The 15,289-nt window shown below is 54.4% G+C and overlaps 1 protein-coding gene across 5 annotated transcripts; it reads right to left on the reverse strand.

The window, feature by feature from the left end:
- Positions 1–1,901: 1,901 nt before the first annotated feature.
- Positions 1,902–13,493, reverse strand: CDK16 (cyclin dependent kinase 16). 5 transcript variants are annotated; one of them, XM_062183529.1, is made up of 16 exons: positions 13,096–13,493; positions 7,726–7,933; positions 6,977–7,110; positions 6,752–6,877; positions 6,608–6,664; positions 6,394–6,508; positions 5,665–5,759; positions 5,505–5,567; positions 5,130–5,253; positions 4,857–4,977; positions 4,651–4,748; positions 4,461–4,566; positions 4,329–4,392; positions 4,096–4,186; positions 3,182–3,259; positions 1,902–2,786 (listed from the first exon to the last, which is right to left on the reverse strand). In XM_062183529.1, the coding sequence occupies exons 1-16, from the start codon at positions 13,105–13,107 to the stop codon at positions 2,746–2,748; spliced, it is 1,533 nt and encodes a 510-aa protein (XP_062039513.1). In that variant the 5' UTR covers positions 13,108–13,493; the 3' UTR covers positions 1,902–2,745. The 5 variants fall into 5 exon arrangements, with proteins under 5 accessions (XP_062039513.1, XP_062039515.1, XP_062039516.1 ...); XM_062183531.1 differs by lacking the exon at positions 13,096–13,493 and adding an exon at positions 12,658–13,015; XM_062183532.1 differs by having other exon boundaries at positions 1,903–2,786; positions 4,329–4,371; positions 13,096–13,489.
- Between the last annotated feature and the right edge of the window lie 1,796 nt (positions 13,494–15,289).

The following is a 15,289-nucleotide window of genomic DNA, read 5'->3' on the forward strand; positions in this document are numbered from 1 at the left end:
CTACCACCAGATTACCCCTCAGGACAAGGAACTGGCTCCTTGCCAGATGCCCACCCCCCTCCCAGGCTTGGGGTAGGGATTGTCCTTGTCTGAGAACCACTGCACTGTGCTATGCTCTCTCTGTTAGGGCTCCCAGTTCTACCTGTTGGCGGTACCTTTAATATATTCCTCTGAGGTCCCTAGCATCTGGCTGCCTATTGGCTGTCTTCATCCAGCTGTGCCTTAAGTTCCCCAGGACAGGATTATGATTCTTGCTTGGGCTGTTTGTGACTCCCTTCACTGTCCCCACAGGCAAAACAAACCTTACCTTTTCTACGCCCCCGGACCCATGCACACACAGGTGTCTCTCTCTCTGCAATACCCCCTCCCCCCCCCCGGTCATTTTCCCACAGGATCTCCTACTCTTACCCCTTATTTTCAGTTAACCTTGGTGAGGCAGAGATTCTTTATTACTGTGATTCTAAACCCTGAGGAAGAGAAGCCCTTTCACTTGGGGGGGGGTCCCCAAACAAAGTGGCATGAGTTGGGTCTGGCACATGGCAAACAGCTGCTCTTCGAGCCCTTCTGAATCTTGTCAGCTACTCAGAATTCATGCTCCTCATTGCCCCTCTGCAGAATCCCCCCTCTTCATTTACCTGGGCTGCCAGGTAAATCCAATCATTTCCTGGCTTCGACTTAACTTTCTCCACTTCCCAGAGGCCAGCTTCTGCCCACATCCAAAGGCACTTTTCAGAGCCGTTGGGCGATTTCTAGTCCTGAGTCCAGCCTGGCAATGTTATCCTCTTTTGCAAGGTCTTCAGTTTCCCAGCTACCCTTGCTGCCAGAGGTGGCTGTGTCATCAGATTCTAGCTAAGGGATGGCATGGGAAGTCTGCTGAGCCTGTGGAAGTTCCAGCCCTGTTTCAAGAAAATAGGTGGGACTCCTGTTTCCTCAGTTTGCTTTCCCTTCTCTGGGGACACAGAAGCCATCATGGCACCTTGAAGCTGCAAGCTATCACTGAAGTGCTTATAAGGACACAGCAGAGAGACTAGAGAACCACAGGCTCCCACTGCTGGGCTTCAGTAAACAATCACTTAGGCTTGCTATTACTTGCAGTATTTGCCGGCCCCATGCAGTGCACCTCTTCTGCCCGAAGTCTATCTTTGCCTTTACCCAGGATGGTGGGGACAGGGGCTTGAATTCACAGGAAAAAGAAAACCAAAACCTCAACTATCCTCACACCTGAGGGCAAGACCCAGACTAGGCCATCTGACCTCTACCCTTACAAACCATAGCATCCTTCCCAGGGTCATCTCATCCATGCCTGTGGTTCCCATTACTTCCTGGACACCAATAATTCATACTTCCAGTTCTATCACCTATCACCCCATGTATTAGACTCCCCTAATCTGCTCAGTGGTCTAGAACCTACTCTCTCACATCCCCTCTCCACAGTGCCCCAGCCACATACGTGGTGATATTAGGCCTCTCTGCCACATCCCCCAACCCCTGCTTCTATTGGGCCTTCAAACAGCCTCATTACACCCTCCTGCCTCTACTTTCTTCCAGGCTTCCTCCTGGTCCTGGGTTAACCTTCGTTTCTGCTTGATTCTCAGCTCATCAACACTGTTCAGCCTGCCCTGCCTGCCTCAGCTCTACGTGCCAGTAAATGTGCAGCGCTTCAGATGCCTTTTTCAGTCATGTCGTATCCATTCCCAGTGCTCTTCTAGACAACGAGGGCCAGGTATCAATTCCCTGAGGTCCCAGTAGTCACTCCCACCCCCACAGTGGGCTTAGCCCCCACCCCCACAGGATTTGCAATCAGGCTTTACACTTTAGACTTTTTAATATTTCATACAGCGATTATGGTGCATTCAGGAACCCAACCCCCCAAACCCCATGAGGAGGGCTCCCACCCCTGCCCCCCCACCCCATTTGAGGGCCCCAGGGCTTAGGGTGGAACAAGGGGAGGTAACCACCCATCCGGGGGCTGACCCCGAAGACTGTCCCTGCCCTGCCTCACCCCCCACCCAGGGGTTGGGGGCAACATCTGGGCACACACCTCCACATGCCCCTCTGTCCCTGTTGTGCACATATACACACTATGGCTCCTTGCTGAGTTGGTCAGTTCCTGGCAGGGCCCCTACTCAACAGCACCAAGTGGGATGGGGGCAGAAGGGTTGGGCTGGGGAAGACCCTGAGAAGGAAGGAGGCCCCGGCTACAGGACTGCAGGAGGGAGAGAGTGGGCCCCCCACCTTGTCCATCTCCCAGAGTCTCCAGTAGCCCCCAGATCCCCCTGCGGCTGGGGATGGCAGGCGGGGGTAGGAAGGCGAGTGGCCGAGGCATGCTTTCCTATAGCCGATCCCAGGGTCTGGTGAAGGTCAGGGTTGTGAATAGGGGCTGTGTCCCTGCCTCTGAAAGGCTGGGAGCGGGGCTTCATTGCACAAAATACTGTGAGAGGGCCACACGCAGGGGGTGGGGCCCAGCCAGTCTGTATACAGAGATATTGCATTTAAAAAAATGAAAACCTCATTTAAAATAATTAAAAAAGAAACCAACAATGAATGAAACAAACAAAAAAAAGGCCCACACAACATGAGGCAGATGGGGTAGGCAGGAAAGCAGCCAGGGGACACCTCAGACCCAAGGCATTGCCACCATGTTGTCTGAGTCGAGAGCCCCAGCCTGGGCTAGCTCCGGACCCCTGGCTGGCCATGGGGTAGTGGTCCTGGGGGAGGATACGACGAGGAGGGAGAGGCCTGGCCTCAGTGTGGGAGGCTGGCACGGCCATGCTGTCCGCCGGCAACTACCAAGACAAAGAAAGAGAGACAGACAGACAGACCAGGCGTAGGAGCGATGAGAGCTTTGTTAGCACCCAGGAGACAGGCCAATGGGTGGGTTGACAGTGGTCAGATGTTTTTGCACAGGCAGCAAGGGACAAGTGGGCAGGTGAGCATGGCTCAGGCAGGTAGGTAGGCAGGCAGCAAGCAGGGAGGATGCAGTTGGGGGCTGCCCTGTGAGGGGTGTGGCATCCCTCCAGCCGCTGCCTGCTGGGGCCTCGGTCTGTGGCTTAGAATCGGCTTAGAACTCGGTGTCCACCACGTGGAAAGCTGGCCTGCCTGCAGGGGGAAGCAGAGCGGATGGCTGTTGGTGGGCAAGCAGGTAGGGGGGTGGGATGGGGAAGGGAGGGACCACACCTACCTGAGTCAGGCATTGATGAAGACCGAAGGCTGGCCTCTTTTTGTAGCTGGATCTCCTTTAGTGCAAATATGGAAGTAGCTGTGGGTGGAGGAGACACAAAAATGAGCTGATGACTTGTTGGAATAGCTAGGGACTCATCCCATTATTTTGTCTAATAGTGATCTGTGCATGTTAAGCATATATGAGGGGGTCCTCAAAAAGCTCATGAAAAAAAAAACTCAGGGATTCCAGTATTTTTTTTGTACCCAAATGAACTTGTCTGAGCAGGACTTAGCTCCCCAAACTTGGTCAGATGTTGAGGGTGGCTGGATGAAGGGTGGAGACTTGATCTCATTGTGATGTCTGAGAGGGCAATGGGCCTGGTGAGAGCTACTTAGGTCACTAGGGGACTGCCCTCAGAATATAATTCTTGTGAGGGGGTGGCTTATTTAAACTGAGTTCATCTTAGCTTTTCTTTTCGCTTCTTGGCTCACCCCATGACTGTCCCTGTGTACCCAATGTCCCAGATGCCAGGTTCATGGGGGTGCCTGGTTCTGAACCGTGAACCTCAAAAATGTCATCCAAAATAACACCTTTTCCTCCCCAAGAAGGTCCTCTTGGGTATTTCAGTTAAGGTAATGAAAAGCCAACTAATACATGATCTTTCTGAAGTAGCCTCACACATCACAAGGAATGTCTGCTTCAACATGTTGAAATCTATCCTATGTATATTTGAAACATTTCATGAGTGAAAAAAGTAACTAAAAAACAAGAAATAGCATTTTTGTAACAAACATAACCCGTCACACAGTATGAAGCTGTCCTTCCTGTAGAAGTGGCATACTCAGAAACCTACACAATGCACCCAGCTGTCCCCGGCAGTCCCGTTCCCCGTGGTCCCTCCACCAGCCAGTCCATGCCCTAGCTCCACTCACTGTCAGGAAGTTTGTGGATCCGCTCCCCCAGACTGAGGAAGAATGGATGTTTCATGGCATCCTCTGCGGAGATCCGATTTCGACCCTCAAACTGAATTGGAGCAGAGGAATATTAGTATTTTCAACAAATAGGTCCCCTCTTCCTGCTTACCATAGACCCTGCCCTCGGGAGTCTGTGTTCTCACATCAGGAATCCCCTCCCAACCACAGCTGGCCCAGGAAGGTGGTCTCACCTGCAGCAGCTTGGTCAGGAGGTCGGCCCCGTCGCTATCAAGTCTACCACAAGGACAAGAGGATCTGCTTTACATTGAGTTTGAGCATTCTGGCCCCTAACACCTGCCCACCCACCCACTCACTAGCCTCACCGGGGTGCATGGCTCAAAAGGGCCTCGGCTCGGTACTTGGGGTAGTTGTATGTCTTGAACTCCTCATTGGACATGATGCCTGGCCACGTCTCCTCAGTTGGGGTTCCTGGCAGGGAAGAAGAGTCACCCTAAACTTCTCACAGGTCCTCCCTGCATGTCCCCACAGCAATTAGGGCTCATGCCTCCTTACCCAAGATGCGGAAGATGAAGTGCAGCTGTTCCTCTACTGTGGAGCCCGGAAAGAGGGGCCGGCCTGTTGCCATCTCATAGAAGATGCAGCCCACACCCCTGGGCATGGAGGACACAGTGGATGGGGAGGCAGTTGGCTAGGTGGCTATTGTGACCAAGCCACCCCCTGCAATGCACGGCCCCAGCCATACTTCCACCTGTCCTCACCACATGTCAATCTGGGTCGAGTAGTCTGTGGACCCAAGCAGGATGTCGGGGGGCCGGTACCACAGTGTCACCACCTCGTTGGAGTATGTCTTCGTTGGGATTGACTTGGCTCGGGCCAGGCCTGGGAGGCAAGAGAAGGGGCATCTGAAATGAGGAGATTGCTGGCAAAGTCTGGAGAGGCTCAAGGGGAACCAGACCAGGCAACTATGGGGAAGGAGGAGGCTGGCAGAGTAAGGCTGGGGATCAATGGGAAGAAGGGGGAGGCAGCAGTACCGAAGTCAGCCAGCTTGAGCTCTCCCCTCTCATTGATGAGCAGATTCTGGGGCTTGAGGTCTCGGTGTAGCACCTTCTGCCGGTGGCAGTAGGCCAGGCCACGGAGCAGCTGGAACAGGAACAGCTGAGGACCCAGGAAAGGTAGGCAGAGGTCAAAGAGTATCTACCAGTCCAACCCCCAGCAAGCACTGCTTCCCCCCTCCCCAGACACCCAGCCCAGAGCCGTGTCACACACAAGAGGACAGGGTCCCAGTGCCCTCCAAGGGCTTCCAACAACTACAAAAAAGCCAAATGGGAAAAGTCCATTTGTCGGAGATTTGAGGGGTACAGTGAGAGGGGGACCCCTGGTGCCCCTGCTTCCTGCCCCACACCCACTTTCACGTTGTGCATGTTGATGATGTTCCCACAGTCATCCAGATACTGCTTCAGGTCCTTGTCCTGAGGACAGACAGAGCGGGACAGAACAAGGGTCACATTCCGTCACTCCTAGTCATCTCCCTACTTCCCTGCAAGACCTACTGCCGTACAACCTTACCAGATACTCGAAGACAAGGGTGAGGGACTTCTCCGTGTGGATGATGTCGTGTAGTGTGACGATGTTGGCATGTTTGAGGTCCTTAAGCAGGGACACTGCAAGAAGCAAGGAATGGGAAGGGGGAAAGTCAGCACAGAGGTGAGGACAAGGACTGGGCAGGGATGGACGAGCCCACGGTCTCCTTCTTTCCCCATGCAGTCTGGGGTACCACCTCACAACCACCAGCTCTGACCCACCCTATGCCAGGAAGGTGGGTCTTCATGTTCCACATGTGGAAATAAGCCTCAGAGATGAGGACTGGGCAAGAACTAGATTTTCACAACCTGCTTTTAGTTTCTGGGAAGGGGCCTAGCTCTGACCCTCAGTACACAGGCCTGTAGCATTGTGTGAAATTGAGTTTGCACACTCAATTTCTGTGTAATTCAAATTCATTCCATTTGATATTCTGATTGTACACTTTGGAGCAAGTACACTGGTGAGGTTTATCAAAGATGCTGTCAGAACCAAAGTGAGCACCCTGGTTTGCAATTCATCTACCTTTCCTCCAAGCAGGAACAGATTTCTGGTGACTCTGATTATTACCCAGATATAGGGTTGATGGGCATTCTCATAGATGCTAGTGTGTTGGAAGGGGGAGTTCCAGAACCCCCTGTCTCTGCTCATACCATGGAGTGAGGATGTACATGTGTCATGAGGAAAGCCTGTGAAAGGTGGGCCAGGGATCTGTACCTTCCCGGATGGCGGTGCAGGGTGCTCCCTCTTCATGTTCCAGCCTGATCTCCTTGAGTGCCACAAGGTTGTCCGTGAGCTTGCTTTTGCCTTTGTAGACGGTGGCATAGGTACCCTGGGGGTGTGAGCAAGTGTGACAGGAGAGGCGTAATGAGGCTGCAGGGAGCTCCTGCTGACCCTCATCCCCACCGTGGGTCTCCTGGCTGTCTCTCACCTCACCCAGCTTGTCCAGCTTGATATAGGTCTCCAATTTCCCAAAGCCAATCTCAGACTGTGGGATAAAGTAGGCAGGTCGAAGCAGGCTCAGGGGAGGGGACAGGGAAAGGAAGGAGAGCGGACAGGAACAGAAAGTGCTCACCAGACTGACACGGCGGAGGCGGCGGCTGAGGGGCTTGTCAAAGATGGGGCTATTGAGGGTCAGCTTCTCAAGGTAGCCCTCAGGCAGCCGGATGTCGGCTGGTAGTGATAGGCGCTTGTTGATATCCTACCAAGCAAGACAGAGGAGAAAAGGGACCATGAGCTCCACCTCCCTACCTCCAGCCCCCTTTTCCAGTTCCCATCACCCGAACAGTGGGTTAAGCACCTCAGTGGAGATCTTGCGCGGCGGGTGGTTGCGCATGCGCACTCGCACTGGAGACTGCACCTCATCCGAGGACGTGGCTGAAGCCTGGTCACTCTCCCCATCAGACCCCATCTTCAAGTCCTCGTGTACAATCTCTGGTGGCAGGGAGAGGGGGAGGGTATGCCAGATGGGGTCAGGAACCCCAAGACACTCCCTCTCCCATGCAATACATTCCCTCCTCATACATGTGCATGCATGGCCCCTGGAGCAGCCCACAGTTCCTCAAGGAGAAGGTGTTGGGGCCTAAGGGAACTTAGGCAGGTCCCGGACAGAGAAGGAGACGGACAACAGTCACCTAGTGGAGTACCCCATTCCAGGGTGAGTTGAAAATGCAGCTACCCTGGACTGGGGCCAGTAGGCAGGTGGTGGCAGAGGTAGCCAAGCGCTCTGGGAGGCAAGTGCACTGGATAGGTAGGTGCCAGGAGGCCTGAGGGGGCCACCGCAGGGTGCAGGAGAAGGGCAGAGGAAACCTTGGGGCAGGTGCAACATGCAAGGTACGTCTCCTCCCCTGGGGCCTGGCACAAAGCCAAGGACAGGGGCACAGTTGGACAGAGAATGCTGAGAGGATGGCAGGGAAGGGGAAAAACAGCACACATGGAGCAGGAAAGGGGAAGAAAATGGGAGCACAAGTCTAAGAGGAACTGGGCCGGGAGGCAGCACCTGGGAACCAGCCTAGAGACATGAGACCAAGGAGTAGTTTGTGGACCCACCTGGTGCAGAGCTGAGTGGGCCCCGTCCAGAGCGAGGTTCTCCTGGGGCGGTACGTGTGGGGGCCTCTCCAAGGTCACTACCACCGCCACCGCCGCTCTCATCTAGGCCTATCTGTTCCGGGGCACCATTGGTCTTGTCTATGCCTCGGCCCCCTCGGAGTGTCATTGACAGCTGCCGTTTGATCTTCTTCATCCGATCCATGGCGACCTGAGTAAGGGCATAGGGCTCCTCTATTAGCATCTGCTGGCCCACTAGGAGGCCCCTAAAACCCACAACCTAGTAGGGAACACCAACGTGAACTTATGTCAGTGGCCGCCCAACCACTGTGGGCCCCTGGCCCCGTTCAGGAGTCCTGAGAAAGCCGTATGGATGGGGACCCTTGTCAGTGCCTGCCCACCCAGAACCAGCCCCTGGGCCCTGGGCCCTGCTCCTGAGGGGCTTACCTGGGTACTCAGACTTGGGTGGCTGGCTGAGGGCAGGGGCCCAGTAGGTAGACTGATGGTCTCTAGGGTGGCAGCCTCACTGTGGGAGCAGAAGGCTCCACAGCAGGTACTGTCAGGTGCAGCGGCAGTAATGGACCCAGGTTTGGGTGGTACAGGGGGCTCTCCCAGAACCAAGGAACCATGGCCCTGGGCACGCCCATAAAACATTATGTTCCGCTGGCACCAGCCCCACATCACCCCCAACTGCCAAGGCAGAATGCTCTCTATAGCCATAAGGAACTCCGTGCTTCCCTCAGTGACCATCGTCATGGTGACTAGTGAACCAAACCATTAAGTCTGCTCATGTAGGGGATGCAGGGAGGATTCTACTCAGACCCTACCATTGGGTTGAGAGACCCCCCCATTTCAGTATAGACCAGCTATCCTCAGGACTGCTGGAAATGTTTGATCTGGTAGGCACCTATAGGCCCAATCCAGATTTTTAAAAGCCAGGTCACATTTCTCCACTACTTGAAAATGCACCACAGCCCCCTTATCACCCCAAATCCAAATAAAGAGCCCAGTCCTCCATGTGGCCTACAAGGTCTTATACCTCAGTTGCCCTGTTACCTCACGGATCATTCCTAGTTGTTGTTCTGTACCACACGCAGCAGGGCCTTTACACTGGCTGTTCCTGGTACCTGGAATACCTTCCCCCAGATTTTGAAACAGCTTACTCCCCACTCCCTTCAGGTCATTGATCTAATCTCAGCTTTTCACCTGAGGCTTTCGTGAATATCTAACATCTCAACCATCCTGAGCTCCCTCATCTTGCCAACTGTCCCCCTCAGAACTCATCACCTCCTTGGAAATAACACATCTACTTATTGGGTTCTTTTATTCTTTACTGTCTCTTCACTGCCACAACTAGAAGATCAGCTCTGCCAGGATAAATGTCTTTCTGTTTAGGTCACAGTTATATCCTGAGGACCTAGAATAGTGACTGACACAGCAGATGCCCAAAAGCGCTTATGGCAGAAATGACTGCATCAGGGAGCTGAGAGCCTAGGAACCATCTCTGCTGAGGCAGGGGGTCCCTGCTAGTTAGGAACAACCCCCAACAAGGGTGCTCCAAAGATGCTGGCATCGACAGGAAGATGACCTAGATGGGCTGCTGGAGGGAATGGGGCCACCAAAAGGCTTCGGCTGGCCTTCTACTTCCTCCTCGGTGCTGGGCCAGCAAGGAGGGGGAAAGACCTGGCCCAGGAACCATCTGGACTCACAGCAGGGCCTAAGATGGCCCTGGCCCAAGGGAAGTAGAGCTAGATAGGAGGTCGAGGATGAGGCTGGGGCTAGATTTGAGGAGAGAAATGGGTCATCTGTTACCCTGAAACCTGGTGCTTAGCCAAGAAGTTCCCACCCCTACTCCTGCCTGGTTGAACTCACCACCCCCATGGAGGGGTAGAGGGACTAGCCTAGCACAAAGACCTAAGAGAAGATGAGGTCCATCCACACAGAACCCAGCATAAGAGCGACAAAACAATCCTGGACCCAAGGCCGAAGAAGGCAAAGTATGGCCAGCTCCCAAAGACTACCTTGTGTCCCCATATGGCACAGATATCCAGTTGCTTCGCATGTTGTGATAGGCAATGGGGCAAGGGCTGGGGAGACTGTAAGTAGGACTTAAAGGATGATGGGAGGGAGCTAGAATGAACTATGGCCTCTGAGTGGAAATGCCAAGGGCTGAACATGTTGAAGAGTTCAGTTGTGGCGAGAGGTTTTAGGAAGATGGGGAACAAGATTATGTACCAAGCAGCACTCCCAATAAGGGGTGTGCACCCTGGGCAGGTTCCTGTGAACAGAGATACTTGAACAATTATATGCAACAAAACTTCCAAAATAGTATCATTTCAGTTGTCTTAGTTTTTCATAGTTAAGAATAAGGAGGGAGGAAGAACTGGACACACAATTCTACCCCCCCAAAAAGCACAGGTCTTTCTTGATCATTCCTGACCCTTAAGGACACACACCCATCCTCAGACTACTCTCACAACCCAGATCCTGGCCCCCGCTTAGCACATAGACCACTGATGAGGATACACTCCTCACACTTCACCACACCTCCTCACCGAGTCCTGACCTCACCAGCATGCACTAGACTCTCAAGAAGGCCTCACCGTATCTTAACTGCTATTGGCACCCGTGACCTCCCTGTGTACCTTTAACCCCCAGAGGTGTTCAAAGCCCTATGGTATCCCACTGAACTCCACTTAGCATTTCCACGGCCCCTTTCCAAGAAACTTTTGCCACCACATGGTTGGGCCCTTCCCTGGCCCAGCTACCTGTCAGTTTCTCCATAGCACCAATGTCTCCCCCTCCATTAACATACTGCTCCCCTCACCTGATTCTGACCCCTGTTACCACGCATTTGGGGTGAGTACTCACAGGATCTTCACGCTGCTCTGAATCCCATTAACACAAAGTGAACCTTGCAGATCCCTAACTACTTGGGCACAGTGAGGCCCCATCATCGACACACATTCCTGTCCTCGTACTACCCTATCCCCTCCATCACAAAGTGAACCTTTATCCTGACCCCTATTAGCACATGCTGGGCCTCACACAGCGCTGCTCCGCATTAGCACACCCTGAACCTTTACTCAACCGTGTTCCCCATGGACACACAAACATGCCATTCTATAACAGCCTGACCCTCATTAGTGCACAAAGCTCTTCTTTCCACCCCGACCCTCAGCAGCACACACTGCAGCTCTCCACGGCTCCGATCTACTGTAGCACACCTAGACCATCGCATGTCCTGTCCTCTGTGTCTCTTTGCTTCAACTCCTCTGCAGCCATAACCCCTGCTGGTTTACACTTGGGTCCCTTCACAAGCCCTGCTCCCCCTTATTACACAGTAGGTCCCCTGCACAGCTTTATCTCCCATCAGCACTCCCTGGAGTCTCAGTACATTATAGCTCTCCACAGACACACACGCAGGCACACACTGTCTTCATAATGTTCTTATGCTGATCAGCACATTCCAGAACTCACACTGCTCTGGCTCCCCCTCCACTTGACATACATATTAAGAGCCTCTATGGGGAGCCAGAATTGTGGTGCAGTGGGGTTAAGCTGCCACCTAGGACCTGGGAATCCCATATGGGTGCCGGTTCAAATCCCTACTGGCTGCTCCACTTCCAACCCACCTTGCTGTTAATGCGCCTGAGATAGCAGCAGCACATGGTCCAAGTGGCACCCACATGGGAGACCCGGAAGAAGCTCCTGGCTTCAGCCTGGCCTGGGCCGCAGCTGCTTGGGGAGTGAACCAGCAGATGGAAGATTGATCTCTGTCTCTCCGTCCCACCCCCACCCCTTTCTCTGTAACTCTTGCCTTTCAAATAAAAAAGTCTTCTTTAACAAGTGGCTCTATGGCTCCAAGCCCACACGAGCAGTCACTAGAACTTCATGTATTACCTTGTACTTTCCTGACATGCCCTGGAGACCTGCATTCCCCACTTTTCATGGACATACTCTCAGTACCCTGACCCTTAGCGCACCAAGTCCCTCACAGTACTAGGACATTTCCCTCACCACTACCCCCCCCCCCACACACACACATCTGCAGGGGCTTCAAAAAGTTCGTGGAAGATGGAATGGAAAGCTGCTGTGAGTTTTCCATGAACTTTCTGAATCACGCACACACAGTTCTGACATTCAGTAGTACAGGGCTCAGGTCTTCACTGTCCCACCCCCACGACACACTCATCAAGTCCATCTGTCACTCTGCCCCCACTACCCACCCTTTCCATGACCACATGCACACATAGCCATGAGCCCCATCAGCACACTCCGCATTGGAGTCTTTCAGCTGCACACTCTAGACCCTCACACTGTAGCCTCCCATGGACAAGCAAAGAAACATTAATACCGTACTGACACTTATCAGTCTTGGGGCCTCAGAGCCCTGATTCTATCAGCATACTTGCTGGTACCTCTACATTCCTACCCATCATTATACACTGGGTCTCTCTACAGCCATGGCCCCTACTAGCGTGTCCTGGAACTGTCCCGATACCCTACCCCTATTATTACATACCCCGGTGTCCCTCGCTGTCCTGCGCCCCCCTTCCATGAACACACAGCCCTAAGGCTTATGACCACATGCTTGGACCCCTGCAGAGGTCAGCCCCCCTCCCCCCTTCCTCCCCGGTAGTAAACCTCAAGCCTTTCACCATCATGCCACCCATTTCCAAACTCTCTGGTCCTTAGATTACCCCGTTAACACCCACAGCACTCCCCATCCCTAGCTCCTAGGACGGGCCCAGGGCGGGGCCAAGGTCAGGGGAGGCCCCGAATGACCCCCCTGTCCGGTGCATTCTGGGAAATTCGTCGGGGGTGGGGGCACCTGCCAGCCCTGCAGGCCAGACCCCTGGGCACGGCCCGGGGTCGCGTTCTTTCTATAGGAGGAGGGACAGCCCCCACCCCACGTCTCGGGGACGCGCTCACCGGCGGGGGCGCGCGAGCAACCTCAGAGCCGCGGGGCCGGCGCGGCGGCGCCTGGGGCGGCGGCCTGGCCACAGGCCGCGCGACCTCCTTCTCCTCCAGTTCGCCGCAGGCGCCCGTCCCAGTAGTCTTCGGCCATGGCTGCTGGGCCCGGGCCGCCGCCGGCTGAGGAGGAGGAGGCGGCGGCGGCGGCGGTGGCTGAGGCGGAGGCGGCGTCCCGCTCAGCCGGCCATGAGCTTGGCCGCTGCGGGCGATGCCCCCGGGCTCGTTGGCGCCGGCTCGAATCCGAGTGCTCACGGCGACTTGCGGCTCAGAGCCGACTGCTCGCGGAGACGCGGATCCCAGGGCCGAGCAGCCAACGGCCCAACCGCCGCGCGCGCCGCGCTCCGCGCATGCGCACGCACGCGCTGGCCAGGGTGAAGCGGGTAGGAGGGGACTTACCTCGGACTGCATGTACCAAAAGACCCGTCCGCAGCGGGAGGGGGTGCGGCCATTGCGCGCCCACAGAGGAATGTGGCGCCTGCCCTGGAACGGCGCCAGAGGGGCAAGTGCAGAGGCTGCTTAGGACTAAGTTCGGGTCTTGCCAGAAGTTTGCTAGCGTGGAGGTAAGCAGCAGCCCTAGTCAGGCGTGCCAGTCACCGCTCGCTCCCCCTACTCAGTCTCATTTGGTACATCCCCATGGTGGCAAACGGGACTTTTGCAAGAAGGAAAAAGACAAATGAGGCTGTCAGTTTGGGTCCCTTGAGGTGCTTCAGCAAGCAGGAATTTTAAAGGTTCGCGAGAAGATGACTTTTCTAGGACAGGCGGCTTGGGTAATCATTGGCCTTTTACCACCTCAGCTAGGACAGGCTGGCCCCGCCCCGCTGTTCCCTCCACCGCTAGCTCTTTTGCTACTGTGAACGTTTGCAGCCCCGCCCTTTGAGGTTATTGCCCAACCAATCGGGTCGGCGTCCTGTAGTGAGGCAAAGCAAGAATGAAGGGCGTGGCTCAGCTTTTCTCCCTCAGCCCCCACTCCTATACACGTTTTTCATTGGTTTTCCCCATCAGGGAAGGGGGCCTCCTTTTTGTTCTGAGCTCCTCTCTCACTATAGAACAAATATTCCTCCAGGTGATTGGCCAAGAACGCTCAATGGAGTTTGGTCCCACCTTTATTCCCTCCCATTTCCTCCAGCAGGTCCTTCGGGGGCGGAGTCAAGGCTGAAAAGACAGGAAAAAGGCGGCCCTTTACAGGGGCGGGCTCTGTTACTGCGCAGGCTCGGAACTTTTGAGAGGGGCGGGGCCTTTCGGCTCACCGGCTCACCCGAGTATCTGCGTATGCACGCTGAACTGAGTTTTCCTGCGCCTCTCATCCACCACAACTTGGCCGCCGCAGCCCTGCCCACGGTTCCCCTCACTCTGCGGTTTTTATTTTTATCTATTGGGTGCCGGTTGTGTGCCAGGCACTACCAGACAGGCCTAATCCGTTGCTCCTCTCTGCCTGGAAAGCCCCACAACATCCCCACGTTCAGCTGAGATGGTGGCAGCCTTTTGAGACATCCTTATGCTGCACAAAAGCACCCTCCCCTACCTCTTCTGGGCTTCCCTTTTCGGGCAGCCTTGGTTTAACCAGTAAGTTAAGGCCCATGTGCCCGGCCATGATGGGAGTGGAAATATTTCAAAGACAAAAGTCCTCACCATCGGCTAGACATCAGGTCCATCCCTTACCTCCTACCCTTCTAACTCCAGGCACACTAGCCTCCTCCTAGCTCTTCCTGATTAACTCAGGCACCATCCAGCCTTGCGGACTTTGCACTTGACTGTAATGTTCTTGTCGCATACCCACATGCCTTGTTCCCTCACTTATTCCAATTCCCTGAGTCAGTGCCACTGGCTGCAGGAAGCCTTCCCTGACTACCCTATTTAAAAGTTCCTACCTGCACCCGTCATTCCAGATCCCCAGACCTGACTCTCTTCTTCACCCTTCAAACAGCATTGATCCACTCCCTAACATACGATTTATTGTGTTTATTGTCTAACCTGGGTCTTTGCCTAGAAGAACATAAGATCCAGGAGGACAGGAATTTTTTCTTTTATCCCATACTGTGTCCCTGGTGCCTACAACGGAGCCTGGCACACAGTCAGCCGTCAACAGATGTTTGTTGGAATACCCAAATGGCAAACAGCTCCAAAAACCAAGTGACTTCCTGTGCCACCTTGTCCTTTGTGCCTGGCTGGGTACAGGGAGCTCAGTGATGTCACCAACCACTGCTTGCTGAGCCCTGGTCTCCTAATCTGGCTGGTGTTATAACGGTAGACAAACAACAGACAAGCAAAATGGCATGGGGAGGAAGACAGGGACTAAGACGGAACCAGGAGCCAGGATTCACAGGGACCCAGAAGCTGGCTTTGATGGAGAAGGACGTCAGCTTACAATAAAGTGAAAAGGGGATCCAAGTGCTGTGGGGGTGCAGAGGGGTAGCCGGAGACTCAGAAGCTGTAACGGGGGAGACAGTCAGCGGAGTCGGCACGGAGTACCTGTGAGGGAGCTGGGATAGTGGAGAAAGGGGGACAGAGTAGTAGTTTGTGGGCAAGCCTCGGCTGCAATAATGGTGGAGACTGTGGACAGAGTGTGAAGTGTCGGTCTGGTGTACCCTGG

The sequence above is a fragment of the Lepus europaeus genome, chromosome X (genome assembly GCF_033115175.1).
Source record: "Lepus europaeus isolate LE1 chromosome X, mLepTim1.pri, whole genome shotgun sequence".
Lineage (NCBI taxonomy): Eukaryota > Metazoa > Chordata > Mammalia > Lagomorpha > Leporidae > Lepus > Lepus europaeus.